Here is a 24,985-nt window from a genome sequence, read left to right on the forward strand (position 1 = left end):
GACGCTTCCCTTTTTGTTGCACTGCAGGGGCGGAAAAAATGTCGGAGCGGGCCGTGGATGACGTCAGGGGGGAGCCGCGCCGCGCGGCGGGCGGAGCAGCCCGGCAGCCCCCGCAGCCCCCGCGGCAGCGCCCACGGCCGGAGGACGGCGGCCCGGGCAGCGCCGCCATGGCGATGGCCGGGGAGCGAAGGCCGCTGCCCAGCCCCGAGGCGATGCTGGGACAGCCGTGGAGTCTGTGGGTCGAGGCTTCCAAACTTCCCGGGAAGGATGGTGAGTGTCCCCGCCCTCCGCTCCCACGCGCGCGCGCTCCTGGCCTCCGCCCTCCCGGGTCCCGTGACCCGCCCCTCGGGGGTCGGGGGTGCGCGCGGGCGCCGGGCTGCCGCGGAGCCGGCCAGGCCGAGCCGAGCCGAGCCGAACGGAGCCGAGCGAGCGAGGAGCGCCCGCGCCTCCCTCCCGGCACTGACCTGCCTCTCCTCCCGTGTGTGTCTCTAGGGACGGAATTGGACGAAAGTTTGAAGGAGTTTGGGAAAAACCGCGAAGTCATGGGGCTCTGTCGGGAAGGTGAGTCCGGCCCCCTGGAGGAGTCGATGCGGACCCGGGAGGGTCCCTGCTGCTTTCTGTTCCCTCACCCCAGCGGGATGCTGCCCGACCCGGCCCGTCGGCTCGCGGTGTGCGGTGCGCGGTGCGGAGCTCTGGGGACTCCTCGCCGGGGCTTCCTGAAATGGGAAGTGGCGGAGGACTGGCAAGGTGATGCGCTGGGAGCGGCAGACAGGGAGCTTAACCCTGATCCTAGATCTGACCTCCTCATGAGAGCACGAGTGGAGAAAGGAACTCACAGCTTTAGCGCATATTTCCGCAGGTGCCGGGAGGGGCAGTGGAATGGAAACCCTGCCCCCTGGAATTTTCTTCTAGACAGCAGAATGAATTTTGAACTTGGAAAAAGATAACATCAGTCTCTACCACCCAATTCTGTTTGATTCAAGGTACAGGTGTGAAGTGCTACCAAGGATTGTCTCAACGAGGATTGCAATTGATCAGATTTTTTTGTTAGGTGCAAGATAAGGAAGAAAAGAAAAAAAACAGAATCAGTGCGATGAGACAGGCCTTTACCGGTCATTGTCAGTGAAATCAGAATCCAGTTGGTGAGTTTGAAACTGTTCGGTAGGACGCTCTAGGGCATTGTGTAGCTGGAGGTGTACCTCCGACTGGAAGTCAGGTCAGGAGGCTGAACCCTGGCACATATGTCCTTTTTTCTTTGACTAGTCGGCCTTTGCTACCTGATGCCCACGCCAGGACTGGGCACCTGGTCAGAAGGAGCAGGCCTTGAGGGGTTTGGTACCCAAGGCTGAGTTCAGAGTAGGTGCGCCTTTGCAGCTGGAAGTCTTGAGGGCTGGCTTGGTGTTATTGTTTGCAGCTTACGTCTTTTCACTTGCACTCCTCTGGCTTTTCGATTGGCCGCTTAGCCTCTTGGCCTCGGGAGGAAGACTGACCCTGGTGGCGATCCCGTGAGGGCTTCCAGTTGGAACAGTCAGAAAACTGAGTTGATTTTCAACGTGAGAGTTGCTGTGTGAGGGCAAGAGAGGCAGAGAAGGCATAGGATTTGCTGGCGATGTTGCAATAGGGAAATCAGTCGTTAGTCCGGTTTTAGTGCTGAGTTGGCAGCCTGCCTGGGCTTAAAAAATTAAAATCACTAGGTGGCAGCTCTTCTAGGAGGTACTGGGGGAGAGCTTTAGAGGCCTGATCTACTCTTGTTCTTAGCTTCCATGCTCTGGGTGTGGATACATTTCCCGTGAAGGGTTGAATCTGTCTGAAAATGGGATGCCAGTTGTCGGTAATTCCTCTATAGAGGATGAGTGAGTGTTTTAGTGTTTCTCTGAGTGCCTTGATCTGGATTGAGACCCAACCAGATTTAGAGGCCTGGACACATGAACCCTCCACTTGTTCTTTTCTGGTGGGATACATTCATCTGCAGGTTTTCCAGGAAGATCCAAGACTCCTCACTACCTGCTTGAGGCAGGAAAGCCTTGTGCATGTGGTTCTGTGTGCTTCTGAACTATCGCATCATTAGTGTTTGTTAGGGGTCACTGCTTTTGTTCAGAGCTGCTATCACCATTTAAATGATACCATAGTGGCCACGCTGGCTAGAACTCACACTTACTTGCCTTTTTTTTTTTTTGGTAGGGGGATCAAACTCGGGTCCTTGCGCTTGCGCAGCAGGCAGCAAAACCACTGAGCTAAATCCCAGGCCCTTACTTGCCTATTTTGAGTAGTTACTGAAGTTTTCTTTCTTTTTTTTTTTTTTCTTTGGTACTGGGGATTGAACTCAGGACCTTGCCCTTGAGAGGCAGGTGGCAGCACCACTGAGCTAAATCCCCAGCCCCTGAAGTTTTAAATTCAGCCGATTTTTTTGTTTGTTTGTGACTTTATGGATTTTTTTTTTTTTTTTGGCACAGTTTAAAAGTCCAAGCTTCAGGGATTCACTCATAAAATGGACCTATGTGTTCTCTTAACACACAATCCATGCCAGGCTGCTTCAGGAATGAAAATTACATTTAATATTACCAAAACTTGCTGGACTCTTATCTGTTGTGTTTGGTTAAGATTATCTCCTGGTAAGAAAAGATGTCTCAGCGTTAACTAATTCCTCTCATCAGTGTGTTTAATTGAGAAGAACTGCGTAGGTAAGTTGATTGGGTGAAGGAAGCACTGAAAGATAGAAGTTCTATCACAGAAGATCCCTGGTATTGTACACCGAACTCCTAGACTTCTCCAGTTTGTAATCCTGGACTTGGGTCATGAAACCTGGGTGTGAGACAAAGTAGCCTGACTTTGGCTTAGTTACTTCATCTCTCCAAATATAACTTTTATTATTTGGAAAAAGAGATAATACGTATTTCCTAAGGTTATTGTAAGGGTTTAAATTAAATTAGATGATGCAAGTATTCTTTTTAACCCCTTCAACTGCTGATAATCTTACATAATTTGGTGTTTATGTAGGCCAGGGTGTCTGTCCAACCCTAACCCTTGAATGAGCTTCCAGGGGTCAGAATGCTCCTGAAACTGTGTACAAAGTAATGTGTATGTCTGCCCTCCTACTGTCCACAGCTTCTCTTGGATTTCTTTCCTTCCCACCGCCCACGGTAGTTCAAAACTGCACAGTTAAACTCCTTTCTCTCCCTCTCTCTCTCTCTCTCTCTCTCTCTCTCTCTTTCTTCTCTCTTTCTCTTATAACTATGGCCAAATCCTTTCATAGAAAGACTGCTCACAGGTTAAGGTTGTGGGAGAAACTTGAGACTGTTAATTTAGGTGGAAGTGAGATTGTTTGTAATTTAGCTAAAGTATCATCCATTTTCTTCCTCTTAGCACAGGTAGGCAGATGTTAGCTAGTGTTACAGTTGCCTGTCGGAGATTAGCCTACTGTTCATCAGCATACTCACATTTTTATTGCCCTGTTTGCTGTCTTGTACTCTGTAATAGTAGAAGATGACTGCAATTGATTTTGGTGGGAAAAGACTGACAGTACGTTTTAATCTTTTTTTAAATGAGTGAACTCAAGAGACAAGTTCCCCTTTTTCCTAATGTGATTTGTGAAGTTCTGGACTTTCACAAATTATCTATTTGTGAAATGCGTGTATGAAATTCACGTTTAGACAGAATTTCTGAGAACTGATGAAGGTTTCCATGTTAATGCTTGAAGACATAGGGCCTATTTCAAAATGTAAACATTAAGTGCCTTAATTTCGTAGCAAAATTGCGACTATAATATGGTGTCATCAGGGGAATCGAGAATAGAGTTGGAAAAGTGACATTTTCTTTGGAACACTGTCATGAACTTGTCTTCCACCCACCCACTGTATGATATCAGAGTACCCTAAACTTTTCTTCCCTCTCCTCTTGTCACCATTTGAAGTATGGATTATGTGATGGCTCCGGGAGAGTGTCTGTTTTCTGAGGGCAACTTCATTGTTGATAAGTGCCTGGTCTGTTCCTGCAGTTTTTGCTCAGTAATAGTTGCTCAAAAAAATGAATGATTTGGGCTACCAGGAAGATTGAACTGAGTGGTTCAGACGACCAGCTTCCTGTTGTCTTGCGACTCTCCAGATAGAAGCCACCTGTACTCTGTGCATTAGGGGTGTCAGAGGCTGTCTTTCAGCCCTGCCTGCTGCTCTGTGCTGAGTTTAGCACTCTGTTTACACTTTCCAGCCAGGGTGAAGCTAGGACAGTACCTCTCTTATCTCTAATATTGAGGCAAGGTAGGAAGATGCCAACCCAGGGTGATACCCATGCTTGTACTGGTGATTTCCCTGTCAAAATAACGGGGATATAGTTGACCCCGGGGAAGATGGGAAGGAGGTCAGTAGGCACCTACAAGATTTTTGTTTTTAAAGACAGACCAGAGGCCAGTAGCCTCAGCGTAGACTGAGTCAACACAGCAGCGCCATCCTTTTTCTTTCCTAGGAGGAAACCAGTGGTTCATAGCTGACTGAAAACAGACAGGTACTTGTGTGAAGCACTGTGGAAGGTACTGCGTTATAGACATAAAGCCTTCTCCAGGTGTGCTCTTTCTCTTTGATTCTCTTCAGGGCTTCTCTTATTTGTTTTCTTATGGACAGTGTGAAACATACAGAAAATGTGTTAACGGGCCTGCTTGTCACCATCACACTGCTTAAACAGCTAATGAGTCATGCTCGATCCTGTTTCTTCTCTGCCCCACACTACATTATTCTGAACCATGTCCCAGACATCAGAGCATTTCTTTTGGCTTTCTTTCTTCTGCTTTCATGCTTCCACTCCTGTCCTGTAAAGGAAGCCTTGGTGTGCGCCATGCCTGCCTTTGTCTTGAGTCCCGAGGGGCTGGTCTCTGGCCTCCTGCGTTGTGTGTGCTGCAGGGCCAGTGCTTGCAGTCTGCTTCCATCCTAGCAGACACCAAAAGCCAGGCCTCCCACAGGGATGCATGTGATCCTGTCCCCTGCACTGGAATCCGGGGGGGTGGGGGGGTGGGGTTGGTTGTGAATGCACCTTTAAGGAACAGGCCCCGGAAAAGCACCCTGCAGCTGAGTTTCAGTGCTGCAGTGATGGCGAGCAGTGTCCTGGGTGGCAGCTCCTGGGCAGCGCCCTACCTGAGTGAAGTCTGCAGTGACCCAGGGGAGAAGGGGTGCTGGAGACCCACACAGACATTGCTACACAGCCTTCTTTCTCCCGCTGCAGCACCTTAGAAGTTCTAATCGAACTGCAGTATGTGGGTCACATCCTCCCCTGGCCTAGTGAAGAATGGTTTTTTTATATTATGGAATGGTTGAAATCAAAACTCAGATCTCATGGCACATGAAAATTATGAAATCCAAGTGTTAGTTCTGCTGAGTCGGTCGTGTTGGGACCACTCCAGTCGTGCATTTGCTCACTGTCGGTGGCGGGGCTTTCTCCCAGCAGTGAGCAGTGTCTTAGGAGGTACAGAGAGACTGTCCAGCCCTCCAGATATTAACAGGCGGAACTGCAAGCCTGCTGTACTGAGTTCCTCTGTTAATAAAAGGAAACCCATTCTGCTAAATATGATTCTAGTACCCCTTACACTTTCTATTTTGAGGGAGAAATCCAGTATTAAACCAAGAGTTTTCTAGGGATTTAGCTCAGTGGATCTGCTGCCTGCCTCAAAAGCGCAAGGTCCCGAGTCCGATCCCTGGTACCTAAATAGATAAATAAACTCCTAAACCAAGAGTTTATTCACTATTAAAGAAATATGTTGAGTTACAAGGAAAAATGTGGGGAAGGAAATGATTTTGCCTAAGAACATTCCACTCATCCACTTTGGTCTTTAATGCCACCCGTTCCCATACAGAACAGAAGCAGAACTTTTATCGCCCAGTTTCCAAGATTCTTGGACCATGAGGATGGTGCCTGGGCTCTAGCAAGCCCCAGTATGGTTCCTCAATGTTCAGGACAAAGAGTTTAGGACTTTTGTGTGTTTTCATTCAAATTCTTCAAAACCTCTGCGTTGACCTGGCTTAGAATGGCCAAAGCCTTGTGGGAGGTCTTGGGAGTTATAGGAATGATTCAGCAGAAAACAAATCTGTATTTTGATTGAAGAAGCCAGGTGGTATTCTTAGGTCCCATGACCTTATGATTTGGTACTTCCTAAGAAGTGCGATACCTGGCATGATCCATGCCGAACGCCTGAACACTCAAGGCTTCAGAGTTTATGCTCATGTTTCCTGCAGTAGGATGAGGTTCCCTAGCCATACGTTATTCAGTTGATGAGTTCTTGTAAACACTCACCTCAGAAGGGAAGTATGAGGAATTTGTGCATCTTTATGGCATATGACCTACATGTAATGTAGGCTCATTTCTTCTTTGTAATGACACCTTCCCTGATGTCAAGATCTCACAGTATTCCTTCCCATATGTATTTGGACAGCTCAAGTTTGTTAAGTACTTTTACTCTGTGGTACCACATTTTCCCATACGTAATTTTCACAGTAGTACTATTGTGTAGCTACCACCCATTCCATTTTACAGGTGAAGAAACTAAGGCTCAGGAAAGTGTGGTAACTCAGCAAGACCACAAAGTGTGTAAGAGGCCTGGAGACTCAGGTATTCCTAACCCACAGCCCACATGCTTCAGAGCATCCTGTGCCTGTCCAGTCCGGAGTATGTACCACTTTGCATGGGCTGGAACAGTTTACTCTTAATTGTTGTATCTAGAACTACTGACCTTTACCAAAAGCATTTTTAAGATATTCAGAGCCTTTTCCTTGTGCTTTACACCAGTCTCTATGTTGTATTTAGTTGTTCTTTTTTAACGTCTTTTCTTTTAGGTGGGAGGAGGAAGGTGTGTTGTTTGCATTTGAAATAATTGCCTTAAAAAAAAAAACCAAAAAAACCCGCACCTGCCTTGCAAGCTCAAGGTCCCGAGTTCCATCCCTGGTACCAAAAAAAGGATGGAATGAATGCTAAGGTTGCAGCAGATAGCAAACACAGTCATCTGGGATTTATGCCATTCAAAAATCCTCTACAAAGAGAGAAGGGAAATTTCACTATTTAAATAGCACTCAGTACAAGATTGCTTTTAATCACATTGGTATTCAAAGTTCATAGCAGTACTTCTAAACTGTGCCCCTCTGAGTATTAAGGTATTTTTTATTGAAGTTCTGAATAGGAAGCCCGTGACTAGACCTAACAGTCGGAGTTACTCTACTTTTGACAAAAAGGCAGGGTTACATTTGTATTCATCCTGTACAGCAGGAATTACTATAAATGAGCAAAGGAAGGAGAAGAGTGGTTTGTGTGTTTTAGCCACTCAGAGGATAAAGCCAGATTTATGTTAGTGTTATTGTTCCTCTTTGTTATAAAGGCCTTGCTAACATGAAATTCTTTTTATCTTGTATGTAAGCATATGGCAAGGAAGAAGTAATAGTTCATTATCAGTCAGATTCACTGTCTTAAAACATAAACTGTTTTTTCCCCAGGTTTTTCAGATGTTTTCCATAATCATAAACTCCAGTGAAAACTGAAATTTTTTCCTACTCCAGTTGGGACCAGGTGTGGGAACCAGTGGCTCCAAGCCTTTATACTTCGAACTAGGAAGTTTCAGAAATGATGCAGGGACTCCAGACATGAGTTGACAGCATTTGAACCAGGCGTGGTGGCACACACCTGTAATCCCGGCACTCAGGAGGGTGAGACAGGAGGATTGCTGCCAATTTGAGGCCAGCCTGGGCTACACAGCGAGTTCAAGGCTGCCTTAAACTACATAATGAGACCCTGTCTCAAAAACAAAACCAAACATAAAAAAGAATAAAAGACAACCCTTTAACTTTGAAAAATGTTTAGCTTTGGGAAATACTGATTGCTGTTTTTTTTTAAAACTTCATTATGGACTTCTCAGAGATCAGTATCTGTTTTGATGTTTGGGAACCACAGTGCTAAAGCATTGTTTCCAAAGGTGTGTACAGGACCAGCCCCTCACCCCAAACCCCATTTCTGTGTGTTGCTAGTTATGCAGAAAAGACATGCCAGATGGTAAATTTACAAAAGTCACCTTAAACACAGGTAGACTATGGTAGGAATTACTTCCTAGAGGCCAGTTAAATCCCAGTTCTATTAGGTTTGTGATTTGAAGAAAGTCCTATAGCTTCACGGAGCCTTAGTTGACTTACATGTACATGGAGCGATAGTAACACCTCCTGGTGGTTGGGAGGATGAAGTGACATAGTAGAGGGTGACATTGGTGAAAACACTGTGTCATAAGTGTGTCTCTAATCAGGAGGGTCAGGGGAACACAGCAGTGAGCATGGGCTCTCTTGTAGCAGGCGAGGTGTAGGCCGAGGAGGAAGCTTGTGCCTGCCCAGGACCAGTGTGGCGGATAAACCTAAGGGTCAGGCTGCTCAGACTGAGGTAAAAGCGAGAAGTGGGGGTGAGAGTTTGTACTTCCTCGCTCACCGATCTCTTGACTTGCAGAGCAAAGCCCAGTGTGGGTATTTACTTTTTTGCATTTGTCCAGAGTTGTACTTGCTCCTCTTCTGGAAGCCTTTACTTTGTTCATCTCTAGGCCGCTTCCTGTAATGGTTTTCAGACCTCTCTTTCTGGGCAAGAAAGGCAAATTATAAGCAATAGAACAAAGTCATCCTTACTAAGTTGCACAATGCATCAGGGAGAGAAATGAGGCTGCTTCTTACGTGATTTTATGTACATGTGATGGTAGTCTTGGGGGGTTTGCCTAATGGTGAATTTAGAAAATTGCCTTTTTAATGCTTAGAAATTTCCGTTTTGCTTTCAGCAGTTCTCTATTTAAATTACCTTGTTCTCTTTGGAAACTATGTGGAAAGACTTGTTTTAATGGAAAAAATTATCATTGTAATTACAGAAGTTAATACATGCTCATTGTAAAATCTTTACTTATAATGGAAATATGGAACATGAAAACCATCATTCTTTGTAATCCTACTCTGAACCAATTTTAAATCTTCAGTTCCCAGATTTGGACACAGGGCAATTCACATTTGATCAGAGACACCCATGCAGCTGCTTTGAGTACTTAGTAGCAGGCTGCTCAGATTGCCAACCTGGTCGTCTTACTTCCTGACAAGGTCCAGACCCTACCTGTAGCAGGCCCTAAGATATCTTGTTCAGTGTGATCACTGCCTCGAGAATCTGTGGGCTGTCTTGCCTTAACTTCATTTAGCTTTTATCCCACAAACGTTAGACGGGAAGTTCTCCGGCCCTAGTGCCACGCTGGAAACTGAGGGCAGAATGAGAAACCCAGTGAAAAGGCATAACCCCAATCCCAACCAGGCAGTTGGTTAGCAAACATCTGTGGAGTCAGGTTTTCAGATAGGTGTTGGAGGTAGAGGAACACAAGTCAGAGCCTCTGCCCTCTGATGGAATGAGACACAGTGAATCCACAGACATTTCGAAGGACTGTGGAGTGCTACAAAGTCAGTAAAGCGACTTGATGAGGCAGGGATAGGAGAGTCACACTTGCTCGATTAAGGAAGACTCGGGCATTTGGGACTTGAGCTTGGCTTCGAATGCTGAGAAAGAAGCAGCCGCTGGTCATGTGAGAAACGAGGAAGGGGGGGGCAGGGCTGAGGGCCCAGGAGCCCGGCCGAGGAGAGGCAGTGGGAGCCCACCGGGCTCACGTGGCGGAGAGTGGCCTGGTCTGGTCTGTGTCCCGTGCTGATCACTGTCTGGTACGCGGCTGTGGACTGCAGGTGGAGGGACCGTCTGGCTGGGGGAGAAGTGACAGTGGGTAGTGTTCGCTGATGGCAGTGGCAGCACAGAGAAGACGTCCTGTTCGGGATGCTTAGTGAATCATTGCATGCGTGTGGGGGAGAGAGATAAGAATTAGGGCTTCAGCTGGAGCAACTGAGTGGTATCTGACTGAGCTGGGGAACAGTGGAGAACACGGTGGACTCAGGGTCAAGAACTCCGCTTTCTATTGCACACTGTTTGATGTCCTTATTGGGCATTCGTGTGCACTGCAGCCCAGCGCTGGCCACACAGCCTGGAGCTTGGGGAGCAGCCGGGGCACGAGCTGCTGGGTCTCTGCATCGTCGGCAGGCAGGCCTAACCCCAAGTTGCAGGCCAGGTGGGCCTGCGGCCTGCCTTGGATGTGAAATGCTGGAGATTTTAAATAATTTCTAAAGTCTAAAATGGATCATTTCCCCCCGGCAGAACCCTTGAATGCTTTCTGGGTTTTGGGGGGGGGGGGGTTGATACCGGGGATCGAACTTGGGACCTTGCGTTTGTGAGGCAGGCGGTGGAACCACTGAGCTAAATCCCCAGCCCTAACTTTCTGTTTGTTTGTGTTTGTTCACTCAGCATATATTTACTGAGCACTGTTCCATGCTAGGTGTTGTTCTGGTTTTCAGAACAGCAGCAACAAGCAGAACTGCCTTCATAGAGCTTCTATTTTAGTGGGAAGAGAGTCAATGTTTTTTTTTAAACTTAAAAATGTATATGATAGGGATGATAAGTGTGAAAGAAGAAAGATAAAATGTGGGGATTACTGTCAAAAGTGGGGTGAAGCCCAGCACTGTGGCACATGCCTGTAACCCCAGCACTCTGGAAGGCTGGGGTTCCCCAAGTTCTAGCCCCACCTAGGCAGTTTAGTCAAAGTCTGTCTCAAAAGAAAAAGGGCCAGGGATGCGGCTCACTGTGAAGGCCCTGGGTTCAATCCCTAGTACTGCAAAAATAAGTATATAAAATGGGTACAAAAGGGTTTTCTGAGCCAAGACTTATGGGGTGTAAGGGTGTAAGCCATTCCGGTTCAGAGCTGCAAACCAGAAGCCTCCACTTGGAGGGAGAGGAGGGCCTGTTGCGTGTGCAGGGCAGCAGGGGCTGGAGCAGGAGCAGTGCAGTGGGAGAGGTGTTCTGAGGGGTTCGGGTGAGTTGGGAGGGTCGGGGCTGCACCACCCCAGTGTGTGCACCAGTCTCGTCTGATCTGGCGCGCTCGGCAGGGTTGTGCCTGGCCAGAACTAGGGCTGGAGGAGCCAGTTTGGAAGGCGCCTCTCACGAGGCCTTCTTTGCCGGCCAAGGGCCCCACTGGTCTAGCCTCTGCGAGGTGCTCAACCTTGCCACCTCCTGCTCTCTGCCTTCCTGCTAAGTTCAGACACAGCGGCCCTCCTGGCTCCTCTGGCAGGCTCGGATTTCCACGCTCCCTAGCCCTTGCATCTGCTGCTCCCATTGGCAGCTTCCATCCCTTCCCTGCCAGCTTCTTGTCATGCTGTTAAACTTAAAGTAGGTGCATTTTTTTTTAACCTGGGGCCTTTTTACTAAACTACATCCTCTAACTTTATTTTTATTTTCAGACAAAGTCTCACTAAGTTCCTAAATTACTAGTGATCCTCCTGCCTCAGCCTCCCAGAGGGCTGGGATTACAGGAGTGAGCCACCATGCCTAGTTAGGGGGCACCTTTTAAAAGTGTGCCTGTGTGTGTGTGTAATTTAATAAACTTTATAAAAAATTGTCCATTACTACCTGGTGTCAGTACAAAACAAGCCAATTTTTGATAAAATGTTTGTTATTGTTAGATCTAGGGTATAAATGCTGGGCAGAAGGAATTACCATAAAAAGTTGTTAGTGGATCTTAGATAAATTTACAGAATTTTTCTGCAGGAAAAAAATTTTTAGATCACCCACTAATGATCTTGACTGCAGGAGGTGGGCAGCATGCTCTGCAGGGAGACTCCCTCTCCTTGTTGGTTAGGTTGGAGTAAGTACTGTCTAGCTTTGTCTCCGGTACTTTGGCACCCTTTTTTGTGTGTTGTGTGTATGTTTGCAATACGTAATAACCACATTCATCTTGGGGAATTGACACACACACACACACACACACACACACACACACACTCTGTGTCTTCATCATTTTTACTTTCCCTCCTCCACCCCCATGTTCCCTTCCCATCTCTGCAAAGTCTACCTCCTCCTTTCCTATCATCTGTCTTTTATTTTGCTCTTTTAATTGTTTGTATTTGGGGATTTGGTTGAGTAACAGTATGCTGTGAAGAGAGAGATGGTTTTGCATTTGGATAACTGGTTATGTATAAATAAACGACAGTGTGCGTGAATCCCTTTCTTACATCACCAGGGTTTTCTTTCCCAAGATAAACTCTGTGCTTTTTAAAGTTTCTGAATAGGATATTCATTTTTACTCTCCACTTTATTACTGTTTCTAGGCCTTTGTCTCCACTCTGATGTGCAGCTTTACTGGGGGCACTGTAGATTTTTGTGCCACTGTTTCTGCAGCTCTCGTCCCAGCCTCACGTCTGATGAGCTTTTCATTGCTAACTGGCAGCTGTGATGGCTAGTTCTTCAAAAGATCTTGTGTTTGGTAGATGTTTTCTTAAAAACCGATGGCTGTTGCTGAAAATAATCTCTGCTGTGTGAGTTTAGAATATACCCATGGATCATATTCTCCTCGTTGTTACAGTAGTTACACCAGGGTAACGAATAGAACAGTTTTTTCATTAAGTCCTGGTTAAGTCTATAGAAACATCACTAAGATCCTTTTCTTTTATCCTCAGTATTCTGAAGGAAAGGCAGACGTGGAATTTTGACAGATGGCTTTTAAAAACTGTGGAAACATGACAAATCCTGATAGCTACATGGATTGCATACCCCCATTTTATTTGAGTAGGAAAATACTTTAAAAAATAATTAAGAATTTGAAAAAGTAAAGTGAGCAGAAAGTAATTGGTAGACAGTAACGGTAGTGATGATAGTAGCAGCTGTCATTTGTGCATGATTTATGTACTAGGCACTGAGTGATGGCCTCACTCCTTGCAACACACTTGTGAGGCGGGTACTTACGTCATTTTAAAGAGCCTCCTGTAGTTAACTTGCCCAAGTCACAGAGTTTGTAAGAGTCACAGTTGTAATACCTGGGCTGGCTGACTCCAGAATCACGGTGCCCTGGTCTGTCAACTCCGTAGCAGCGTATTTCTGCGTACTGAGCTGCCATTTGTGAGGGGCACTTGTAATAGGACTCAGTCTTTTGGGTAAGTGTAGCGAGTGTACTCTGGAGAGCAGCCGAAGATGGAGGAGGTTGGGTGGTGGGTGCTTTAGCGACAAGCTGTCGTGGTGAGGTGCCGGGAGAGTGTAGGCTTTAGCCCTCACACGTCGGGGTTGGGTGTATGTGTTAGGTTAGGCCAGGAAGACATCCTGCTAAAATCCATGTGTTCATAGTCTCTAGAGCACAGTTGAGATGTGGTTAATTCTCCAAAGCCAATCATCGTAGTTTGTTAGAAAGGGTAAAAACAATTAGAGATTTCTTAAACATAACAAGTAGCTTGTATACTGACTACTCGGGACAGTATCTTCCCTAGGAAGAGAAATCCATACAATATATACAACCTTTTATAATAATGCCCAGAGATCATTGTAATCCAATTTTTTTCCTGTATTCCGGATCGAACCTAGATACAGTCTACCACCAAACTACATCCCAGCCCTTTTATTTTTTTAAAATTGTGAGACAGGGTCTCATTAAATTGCCCAGGCTAGCTAGCCTTGAACTCTTGGTCCTCCTGCCTCAGCCTCACATGCCTGGCAAGGCTTTTCTTTTACTGTCAGCCATGAAGCCATGTGCAGTTGATATTAAGTAGTTCATAGATTAACCTGACTTCTTTTTCTTGTATTCCCATCTCTCCTTGCCCTTGTTTGTGGTAGTGCTTCCCCAAAGGGAAATAGGTTAAGACAGCACCAGCAAATGACGAAAGCTGTCCTTCTGTATTATTCTGTGTTTCTTTCTTGGCTGGGTTGTGTCATGGGGCTGTAGCCTAACCTGCGGGCAGATGCGGCACCGGCCTGTGGGGGTGTGTCAGGCCTCCAGCACGCACTTTCTGTGCAGAGCTGTCCAGCTTCCGCCCCTGGCTCAGCACGCGGCAGGGTCACCTGCACACTGTCACCAGTGACCCAGAGCCCCTCCCCAACCAAGAGCCAGCTGTTCAGTAGCCCCTGGCGGGAATCTAGGGTTTTGAAATGATTGTGACTAAATTGGACTTAATTTGGGGTTTTTTTTTTTTACATGAAAAATGGGTATTAATGTTTATATTAACGGTTCTCAAATAGTGCTGATGACTTTGAGAAGTCAGGGCCCAATTTCAGTAAAATATAGCAGTTCTGTTCAGAGACAGCTTTTCCTTCTAACAGATACCAAGTTTTTATTTTTATGCCCAAATCCTCAGGAAATTTTAAGTGGTGTCAGTTTTATGAAAGGTAATTGGGGAGTGAGTAGGGAATGTCCTGCTAGCGGTTGGTTTGTCATCATCACTCAGGTTCCTGTTTGCCTGGTGGAAGTAACTCGTAGTAGGGGCCTTTGTGTGAGTCGCTCTACAGCTTTCCCCGGAAGACCATGGCCCTGTCTGGGCACTGGCAGACCAAAAGAGCAGTAAGGTCTGAGTTTCTCAGACCCCACAGTATAGGACTGATGGGGGTATACACAGAGTCCACCAAAGAGTGTATCCACACTTCAGGAAAAGAAAAACTTGTATAAATATTTTAGTGCTAAATTTATTGAGACATCATGAGATTAATACAGGTTACCTTTGGCCTCTGCAATGACGAGAGGTGCTCAAAGTCGTGGCCATTCGCTTCTAGACAGTTATTAGTGCGGTGAACTGCTGCTTAGGTAGCCTTGGTCATTGAGTGCTGCGCATGCCTTTTCAGTTTCTTCTCTAAGGGCCGGCAGCGTGTGGGTTTTCTGTGATTTATGACATCTTCTAGGGTCCCCCGTATGAGGGTAGTGCTGTCTGTTGAAAAAACATCATACTGGTTTTCTTTTTCTGAAGTGTGTGCATTTCTGGCGGTCCCCCGTCTTTCTCCCTCTCCCCTTTCCTTCCTCCCTATTAGTGTATGTGTGTGCGTGTGTGCACGTGTGTGTATTTTTTTTTTTTGGGTACTGGAGCTCGAACCCAGGTCCTTGCGCGTGCGAGGCAGGTGGTGGAACCACTGAGCTAAATCCCCGGCTCAGGTGTGTATTTTAACAGTGAGTTTTAACACCCATGTATAGCTTAAGGGTATTTGCACTGCTTCACATCGCTGGGCAGGTGGCCCCTCTGGGGGAGGGGAGGCCTGGGGGCCAGTTTTGTTAGACACAGCTGGTGAATGGCACATGCCTGGGAGAGTAGACAGCGCAGTTTCGGAGAGCTGCCAAAGAACTGGAGTGAAATACAGGGCCAGATGAGGTGGCCACTTAAGAGGTGGAGTCAGTGGAGGAGCAAGCACAAATTTGAGCTTGTTTCTGCTGCTGTCTTGCTGTTACTGAATTATAAGCTCCCCATCACCACACACACAGGCAGAGCAGAGGAGAAATGACCCAGAATTGTAACTGCACACAGGTCTTTCCTGTTTTTTGTTTGTTTTTTGAAGCAAAACATTTATTGGTACATTTTAGATGTATATAATAACATTTATCCTGCTGCTGCTTTTTTCCCCAGTCCCGTCCCCTCCCTTCAACCCCTCTTCCCCTCATTTACAAAAGCTTTGCTTCCATTCTTTGCTTCTATTCTCTTTTTATCTTTCCCTTCCTTCCTTTCTGCTCCCCCCTCCCCTGTTCCCCTTCCCATTTGAACATTTTCTTCCCATGTCCCAACACCTATTGTACATTTTGGTCCTTATTTCCACTTTCAGTTTCTCACACCAGAGAAACAGTGCGGCACTTACACATGTGTGTCCGGTTCGTCTCACTTGAGAGTGTGGCCTCCAGCATCATTTAACTAGAAATGTCTCCAGCTTATACATACAGCTTTGTACTCAGTAACTGAACAGCCACACGGACAATCTGTGCCTCTGTCTGCCTTTGACCCAGGGCCAGGAAGGGACTGCCCCTAAGGTCAGAGGCGCTCATGGACTTCAGCAAGCCGAAGACCTGGCCTGGGAGGCCTCTGAGGGCCTGCGCCACGTCCACTGCCTTACTGCCTCTCTCTTCAGGAAGAGGGGCCAGCATTGCCACGCCTGTCCCTGCCTCCAGGGCTCCCTGCTGTGTTTCTTCTGGCCACCTGTCTGCCTGCACCCTTCTCACGGTGCCCACCTCCCTCTGACTCTTACTCTGGGAAGACCTCCTGTTCGGTGTTTCTGCAGTGTAAGGTCCCATCTCATGCAGATGGCATGGGTGAGACATTGTGACTCATGAACTGTGGAAGGGAAGAAGAGAAAGTGTGGAAGTAGACACGTGAAGGGATAAAGCCCAAGCTTTTAAACCAGATGTGTTCAAACCAGGTTATTTCAACAGTGGGAAAGTATATAAAAAATATTGTCGGAGTTGACATAAATACAGTTTTCCAAAGAGAAAGAATATACCTATAAGTCGATTCTTTTTTTTTTTTTTTTTTTTACTAATAAACTACTGGCATTTCTTTCTTTCTTTCTTTTTTTTATTATTAAATTCTTTTATTGGTACATTGTAGGCATACAACACAATCACATTTCTCATTGGGAATTGTACCTTTACATGATGCATCTTGGTTCTTATTATTTCCCCATTCCTAGCCCTCCCTTCACCCCCTCCACCCTTCCCTATTTACAGAGACTTTGTTTCCATTTTTTCCATTTCTCATCATTTTTCCTTTCCCTTCTTTCCTTTCCCCTGCCCCTCCCACTACCCCTACCCCTTTGGACCTTTTCTTCCTATTTTGCATTATCGATTATTCATTCTAATCAATGGTACATTTTAGGTATACAACATAATGACATTCATCATTGGAAATTTGCACCTTTACATAATCTCTCTTGGTTCTTATTTTTCACCCTTGCCCACCCCTCCCTTCAACCCCTCCAGTCCTCCCTATTTACAAAGATTTTGTTCCTATTTTTCCATTTTCTCATATTTATCCCATTCCCTTCTATCCTTTCCCCTAGCCCTCCCACTTCCTTCCCCTTGGCCCCTTTTCTTCCTATGGTGAAGAGTCAGAAGTGGGCCAACTTGAGAAGGGAACCGATTTTTGTTGTAGTGATACATCATCTCAGATAAACAGACAAAAGTGTTCAATTTTACAGGAAGTCTTAGAACGGAATGTTTAGGGTAAGTAAGGGACACAGACTTTAGCACATGAAGGGACAGCTAAGGTAATCTTTTTGAAACATCTAACAGCATCTTACTCTTGCTTAACTGGTTTCATTGATTCCAGTCACCTTTAGGGACAAGCTAAAACCACGTCACATGGCGGTGGACAATGTTCTGTTTAACACAGCTTCTCAGCTACTTGCTTTTTCCTCCAGAAAACGTCTCTATGTGACACTTCCCTTCACTGTCCACACTCTTACCCTTCCCCTGCTCCTGTTTTTTTACCGCCAACTTTAGCAGTAAGAAGATGATTTCTCCTCCACTAGGCCTGATTCTTCCAGGCGGGCTTCTCTCCAGTGTTAGGGCTGCAGCCTCCTTTCCTTTGTGAGCAAGTGTGTGTGTGCGTGCGCGCGCGTGCATGTGCGCGTTTAGCCACAACGAAATCTTCCCATGTTGTCACAGACAGTGGTGGCTGGCTTATTTATTTTACTACCGAATACTTTTTTATATTATGAACATATTATCTGTGTTTAAAATTGATCTTTTTGAATGGACATTTAGTCTTTTGGCAGTTTTGATACAAACTTTTACAGATTTCTTTGCATTATCAAGGTCGTTGTTTGTTTGCATTTTAATAAATTTAGCACAAGTTAAGATTATATGTAAGGAGGGGCCGGGGATATAGCTCAGTGGTATTCCCACCTGCTGCGCAAGCGCAAGGACCCAAGTTCAATCCCCAGTACCAAAAAAAAAAAAAAAAAAAAGAATAAATCTCATTTGCCGGGGATTTAGCTCAGTGGTTCTGCCGCCTGCCTCGCAAGCGGAAGGTCCCCAAGTTCCATCCCCGGTACAAAAAAAAAAAAAAAAAGATTATATGTAAGGAGATGATGCCAAGTAGTCCCCAGAAGACTTTACTGGTGTCTGGTCTCATAAAGGTCTTTGTAGGTGACAGAAAAGTACACAGATGGCTTGGGCCATGTTTTCTTCCTCTGGAAGTCTCTCCTTAGAAAGCTGGAACACGCATGACCTAGCACTTTTTCTGTGCCTTTCTCTCTCTAGATCTGACTCTATGGACATTATATAGTTCTTTTCCTGTAGAAACTTAAGAGCCCTGTGGTTTAAAAATGCAGTCTGACCTTGAAAGCAATCAGTGTTATTGTTAAAGGAAGAATTAATTGTCCATTTTTGATTATAATAAAGTTCTGTGTCTCAGAATGTCAGAGTAGCTAGAACATTCACCCTTAACCTTTATAAAATCTACAGCAGTTTTTCTCACCTTGTTAGTATTCTTCATTTACTCAGCAAGCCCTGACCTCCACAGTATCAGAGCCAAAAGCTGTTTTGTTCTTTCAAGAAAGTCCGCAATGACTGAACAGTACATCTCATAGCAGGATTTGGGGGTATAGAATGTTAAACAGTTGTTGTCTTAGCTACTTTTCTTTTACAGAAAAAGAAGAAAAGAAAAAACTTGTCCCTGTGAGTGTGGTAATATCCCATCTTTCCTGATGGACTAGTGTTCTTTCCTGGCTATTGAAATAAACCTGTACATGGTGGTTTAATAGATGACTTTTCATGGAGTAGAAGGACAGAACACAGGGGTTCCTGCTGAATGGATAATAAAGTTGATGCCTCACTAGCTGTGAGTGCCTAGTGGAGGGAATGGCTAGTTGATTCTTTCTTTTATTGATTTATATGGTATTTAAGATATGACCGTAAGACCCCCCACTCCAAAAAAGTGTTTGGAAGTTGCCTGGTTGGTGATTTATTCATGAATTTTGTGCTTCAAATGTTACTGATGTTCGTGGTGGTTTTCAAAATCATCAATTGCCTTACCTCCTTTGCAGCAGATTGCCAACGCTGTGTTTGTACTGAGAGGCCAAAGACTAATTCCTTCAGGAACTGGGGAAGTCTGCACACACCCCTTTGTGTCCTGTCCTTTTATGCTTCTCGCCACCTGACAGCGTCTCCCCTCCCATGACCTCTTGATTCCTGCCTGCTCAGAGGCTGTGATTGAGTCTGGCCTCTTTGGTGCACGGTGTGCTCTGACGTTTTGTTACTTCTGGGAAGAGGGTTCGTGGAGGGAAAGAACTACCTGGTTTTCTGGGTTCGTGGGCGCAGAGGGTGTTTTTGTTTGTGCTTATAGGAATCACTCTGAGTGATAGAGAAATCAGAAATGAGACAGTTATCCTATTGGTAGCTCTTTCTGGAGACCAAGATCGAGCAGGAGACCACTGGAAATGAGGTGCCCTTGTGAGAGGCAGAAAGAGTAATTCTGAGTGGGAATTGAGACCAAAGAGACTAAGGTGAGGAATATGTCCTGCTGACACCGTTTTGGAAACACTCCCTCTCTGGGTTCATGTAATCACCCAGAAGTTTGCAGGAACTTGGTATTTGTTGCACACAGCAGCGTCCCGTTTGTAGGTTGTGGTCCCTATTCCTGCACTCCTTACACCTCAGGCAAGACGTTTAACACCTTTGGGGTTCAGTTTCCTCAAAGAGTAGACATGATTTGAATAGTGTCTGCTACATAGGGCCCTTGTGATGATGCTTTAATTGACAGGGCTCCCTTACCTCAGCACTGCTGACACCAGGGCCCGACAGTCCCTTCATTGTGGAAGATTGCAGCCCTTTCGGTCTCTGTCTCAGGATTCCAGTTATGACAACCAAAAGTGCCTCTGGACATTGGCTGTGTTCCCTGGAGGGCAGAATTGCTTCTGGTTAAGAGCCACAGCTTTCGTGTAGGCGATGCCCCGAGCTTAGCACCTGGCATGTAGAGATGTGTGGCGATATTTAGTTTTATAATAGGTGCGCACTAAACACTGAAGTGCATAGATGACTTTGTCAGTATTTCTGTCAGTACGCTGCCACAAGAGAGCCGCCTGCTCCTCAGCTGTCCCGTTGTGGGTGGACCCTTAGGGATTCCTGCAGTACTGCAGTAATCGTACTTCTGGGGTGGCTACCCAGGAGCATCCTCCTTCCCCACCCTGAGTGTACTGCCCTTGCCCAGCGCTTGGCCCCCACGAGAGCGGGAGTAGCTGCTGCTCCCTGTCTTTGGTTCCAAGATGCCTGTTTTTCTCTTGCGCCGGTATGTCTGGAATGAGAATGGCTTATAACTTGAAGTGTCTGTCCATCGTCCCCCCACCCCGCCTCTTTTTCCTCTGCTCTGACTCTCTCTTTCTTTTTGGTGGTACTGGGGATGAACCTCACTAAACCACATCCCCAGATCCCCAGTCCTTCTTTATTTTTTATTATTAGTTTTTAGTTTTTTTTGAGGTAGGGTCTTGCTGTGCAGTTCGGACTGGCCTTGAACTCACTATGTAGCCCAGGCTGACCTTGAACTCACAGGAGTTCTGCTTCAGCTTCCTGAGTGCTGGCTGGGATTACAGGCATGTGCCACCATGCCCGTCTTATTTTTTATTTTGAGACAAAGTCTCCCTAAGTTGCCCAGGCTGGGGTCAAACTTTGAATCCCCCTGCTTCAGTCTCCCATCGTTCTGGGTTACAGGCATGCACACTGTACCTGGCTGAGGCATACTTTTACTACCTTCCCCCAAAGCTAATATTGCCATATATGTGATGGCAGCTTTCAAATTGAGGAATGTGCTGCTTCTGTGAACGTCTGGGCTTTGCCGCTAGATTAGAAGCTCCTGATGGGCAGAGGATATTGCACCACCGCCACCAGCACCCCGCACTTAAGGATTCAGTGCAGTACCTCACATGCAGCCCCAGACTTTGGATCAGCCTGCACGTTCCCATCTTGTGTGCTAGTGTCCTTGGCTTTGTATCTTCATACTGCTGAGATCTCACGGATAGCATTATTACCAAGAGGCTTTTTGTCAGTCATCACTATTTGCCCTTGCAGCAGTGTGTTTGAGTGGATAGTTAAGTGTTTTACTGCATTTTGCGTACTGTAAAGATGAGTGTGCTGCACTAACTACTGTTCTGATATTGGTGGTAAAAAGCAGATGTCTCACATTTTATATGATGGAGTTGCATCATAAATGCTCGCACTTGGGCAAATTACACCATCCACTAACAAGAAAGAGAAAAATAGTAAGGCTAATGTTAGCAGTCAATCAGTGCGTATGAGTGCTCTCGAATTACCCTTGCAATAGGAGGGTGAATCAGTCAACATGTCAGTTCTGTGAAAGCAGTTCCAGCTGCTCTTGTGTCTGCATGTTGGAGAAATACCTGACGACAGTAAGTGTGCAGTGTTAAGGGATATAGGGTGCTTTTCCTTTCTTTGGTCTCATCTCCTGCAGGTTTCTCTTTAAGTGTGTGCATCTGCTGTTTGATTTCATGAGTCTTTTGTTTCCCGCACTGTAAGGCCTCTAAACACAAACTGCCTCACCCAGCAGAGACCATCATCTGTTCAACGCCAGTGACACAACTGGCGTGTGGGTCCCCACTGGTTGGCCTTTGTCTAAGAAGTTTTCCAGGGTGATTTTCACTAACTGTAAACACTGATTGGCGGAATCCTCTCTTAAAAGTGGAATTCCATGGGTAAACTGGAGCTGAAAACCATTACATGTGCAGAGGTGTGACCTCAGTCGGATGTTAGTGAGCTTACACCGTCGGGGACGCTTGTGTTTACCTTCGGGGTGCTAGAAATATATCCCACAGCCAGGCTTAGGGTGAGCTCAAAGCAGAGATGTGATTTGAGGTGAAGAATGCATGATCTGGTTTGACTTTCTCACACACAGTTCTGTATAAGAAAGTAGTGGAAAATGTTTGTTGATAAATTAATCTCAGATTATAATATAATGTAAGAGATGAAAGCTCCCCTGGAATAGAGTTTAATTTTTCTTGATCCTTGATTCTGCTTAGCCAGTATTTTGTGCATTTGGGTGGTCAGTTTTCTGATCTGTTTTATTGTTACCTGTTGAATATGCGTGGTAGAAGGTGGGAATGTTACCACTTTCTGTTACCTTAATCTGATTTTACAAATGTGTTCTACAACCCAGACCCATTTAAAAGAAAGGCCACAAGCCCAGTGTAAGAAATCTTAAAAAGGGCCAGGGATTTAGCTCAGTAGTTCTGGCGCCGACCTTGCAAGCGCAAGGTCCCGAGTTCAATCCCCGGTACCAAAAAAAGAGAAAGCTCAAAAAGAAGAGTGAAAATGTTCCTCTCTAGCCTAGCATGCTTATTTTTGCTGTGTGGTTGCATAGGCAGGCTGCCAGAAGACGGGGCAGAAATTAATTCACCAACTGTTTGCCGAGATATGGCCATGTCATTCCTGATAAACATGGACATGCATAAGGCAATGTGTTGGCTTGTTTGTCTGAAACAAGGCGGGACAGAAATATGTTCGCGAAATAAAATAGACCAAAAGCTGAGTGGGGAGGAAGAGTGTCTGTGCCTTCTGTGTATTAGCGCGTCATGTTCTTTTTCCCTCTTGACTCTTAGGTGCTTCCAGCTGTGTGAAATGTGTGTGGTGATGGGGTGCCATGCTAGTTTTTCTTAAACATACCTGAATACTTTGTGCCTTGGTTGAACATATGTAGATCCCACTCCCACCCTACTAAAACTGTCTGGTGTACATTTTTTATACACCACATTTTAGGGTAAGTGGGACTTAGGGCAGTGGTGAAGTTCAAGTGGGACACTGTATAAAATGATTTACTGAAGTAGTTTTGCACAGACAGGTATCTTTTCATTAGTACATGTGTGCGGTACATACGATCCTCTTCACCGAGGAGCTGGCCCATGGATATAACACATCTTACTTCTTTTTATATATCCTTACCCTCCCATTCTTCCCGCCCACCCACTTCCCTCCCTCCATCTCTCTCTCCTGTCCTTTCCCTATTATCTGTCTTTGATTTTGCTCTTTGTTTATATGTTTGGTACCTCATATAAGAGAAGCCATGTGATACCTGAGCTGTGTGTCTAATTTATTCCTCTTAGCATGATGGTCTCCAGCACACAGACAGGGATCTGCAGGAAGCATCTTGTAATAAGTGGTGTCCATTCCGTGAGGCTGTCCCTGTGTTTCTCATGTGCCTGTCCCTCGGGGCCCAGCGTCGGCAGCGGTGGAGGGAGGGATGAAGCCAGTGACATTTTAGCTATGTGCTGGTTAGGAGCTAGCAGCTGGAGTCACCTGGGTTTAACCTTTAACACCAGCCCCACCTGTGCCACCTGCGTGATCCTGAGCAAGTTACTCAGTCTTTCCGCGCCTGTTTCCTCCTGTGTAAACTGGGGTTAAGAAGTGTGCCAGTACCACAGAGTTGTGAGGATTGCGCAACGTAAATCTTGTGAAGCACTCAGCCGGCTGTCTGGACCATTAAGCACTCAATAAATGTTTGACACAGTGGCTGTTGTTATTATATTGTGTTTTAAACATTTGCCTGACCCTTTCCTTCAGAAGAACTCAAAACAAAACAAAACAAATCTGGGGAGAAATAGGTTTTTAACTTGAGGCATCAGTTGGAATGGTGGCTGCTCCTCGTGTTATCAGCCAACCCCATCTGTTTGCATATGCTTGTGCTAAGTGAGCTTCGAGAACCTCTTTCAGGTGTGTTGACCAGTTTACCCTGCAAGGACAAAGAGTGAAACTGTGAGTTCTGAAGAAATAAAACTACAATAAGAGAATACATCAAACTTTCTTATAAAAGTATTGCCCATTAAGTCTTCTAGGACTTTGTGGTGTGTATGAGTGTGTGTGTGTGTGTGTGTGTGTGTGTGTGTTTGTAGTACTGATACTTGAACCCAGGGCCTTCTCAATGAGATACATTCTCAGCTCTATTTTTTATTTATTGTGATACTGTGGATTGAATCTAGGCCCTTCCCATTCAGCTCCATCCTCAGACCCTTAAAAAACTTTTTGGGAGGTGCCGGGGATTTAGCTCAGTGGTTTCGCTGCCTGCTGCACAAGCACAAGGACCTGAGTTCGATCTCTGGTACAAAAAACAAAAATTTTTTTTGAGACAGTTGCTCACTAAATTGCTAAATTGCCCAGGCTGGGCTTGATCTTGAAAGTTCCTGCATCAATCTCCCAGAGTTGTGGGATTATAGGTATGCATCACCGTGCCTGCTGGTCTTCCAGTCCTTGAAAAAGAAAGTAGTGAACTAGCAGTCCGAACAAATTTGGAGTTTATATATTTCCTAATGGTAATAAACTGCACCTAATATGTTTAAACAGGAAAAAGATAAAAAACAAAACAAAAAAGCAACAACTTTGTAATCTTAAGAGAAATTAGGATTAAAATTAGTTAACCAACAGTTTACATTCCTCTTTCCTCTCTTCAGTGTTCCCTCACTAATCTCTCTCTTCCCCATTCCAGACCAGAGAAAGTAGCTGTATGGGGGGCTTCATGCATAAAGTAAGAAAATGAATACAAAACTAAAACATTTTAGCCCAATATTCAGAAAAGTCAGCACTGAACTAGAAGAGCAATAGAGGTTCCAGGGCCAGAGCTGGCCATATCCCAGCTGTCCTCCTCTGGGCCTGACCAGGTGCCATCACCTGTGAGTATTTATGGAATACTTGAGTGTTTATGGAGTGAGCAGAGGAGTGAAAGAAGCTGATTGATTCGAGTAGTTTTCACAAGCATCAGTGAGAACATTAAACTGACATGTGTATGAGTGCAACACAGTTTTTTAGGCTCAGGGAAGATTTATCTTTATTTTTACTGTAACTTCTATTGAAATAAAGCTGCCTTTGGGGAAAACTAATTCACTTGAGTGTAAGCAATAAGTAGTTTAAGATGTTTATGGACAAAGTTCCATTATTCTAGGAACCATGTTCCTAATTCCTGGTTGACGCTGAGTTGTTGACACCCAGGATATATGCCTTTCTTTCAAGTTCTGATTTGTTTGCAGCCTGGAAGAGATAAAGTTTTAGAATTTGACTTACAAGGCATTTGCTTAAAGTGAGGGGAGAATCTCCAAGATGCTATCTGTCTTCCTCAATGTCTTCTGGAACGTCTCAGTAGCCCCTTCCCGGAGTGTATCCTCTTCATTCTCAGGCCTGGCATTCTTCCGGGTG

General features: G+C 45.6%; 1 protein-coding gene across 12 annotated transcripts in view; it reads left to right on the forward strand.

The window, feature by feature from the left end:
• Positions 1 to 24,985, forward strand: part of Atxn7 (ataxin 7) — a 153,519-nt gene that overhangs the window by 45,527 nt on the left and 83,007 nt on the right. For 11 of the 12 annotated variants that reach the window (XM_087182532.1, XM_087182528.1, XM_087182530.1 and 8 more), the window contains 2 exons: positions 28 to 270; positions 493 to 561. In XM_087182532.1, coding sequence (XP_087038658.1) covers positions 39 to 270; positions 493 to 561 — 301 coding nt within the window. In that variant the 5' untranslated portion in view covers positions 28 to 38. The other variant, XM_087182537.1, reaches the window with a different exon arrangement.

This window comes from Heterocephalus glaber, unplaced genomic scaffold, assembly GCF_053883595.1.
Source record: "Heterocephalus glaber isolate CG9 unplaced genomic scaffold, H.glaber_assembly_v1.0 deba00001472, whole genome shotgun sequence".
NCBI lineage: Eukaryota > Metazoa > Chordata > Mammalia > Rodentia > Bathyergidae > Heterocephalus > Heterocephalus glaber.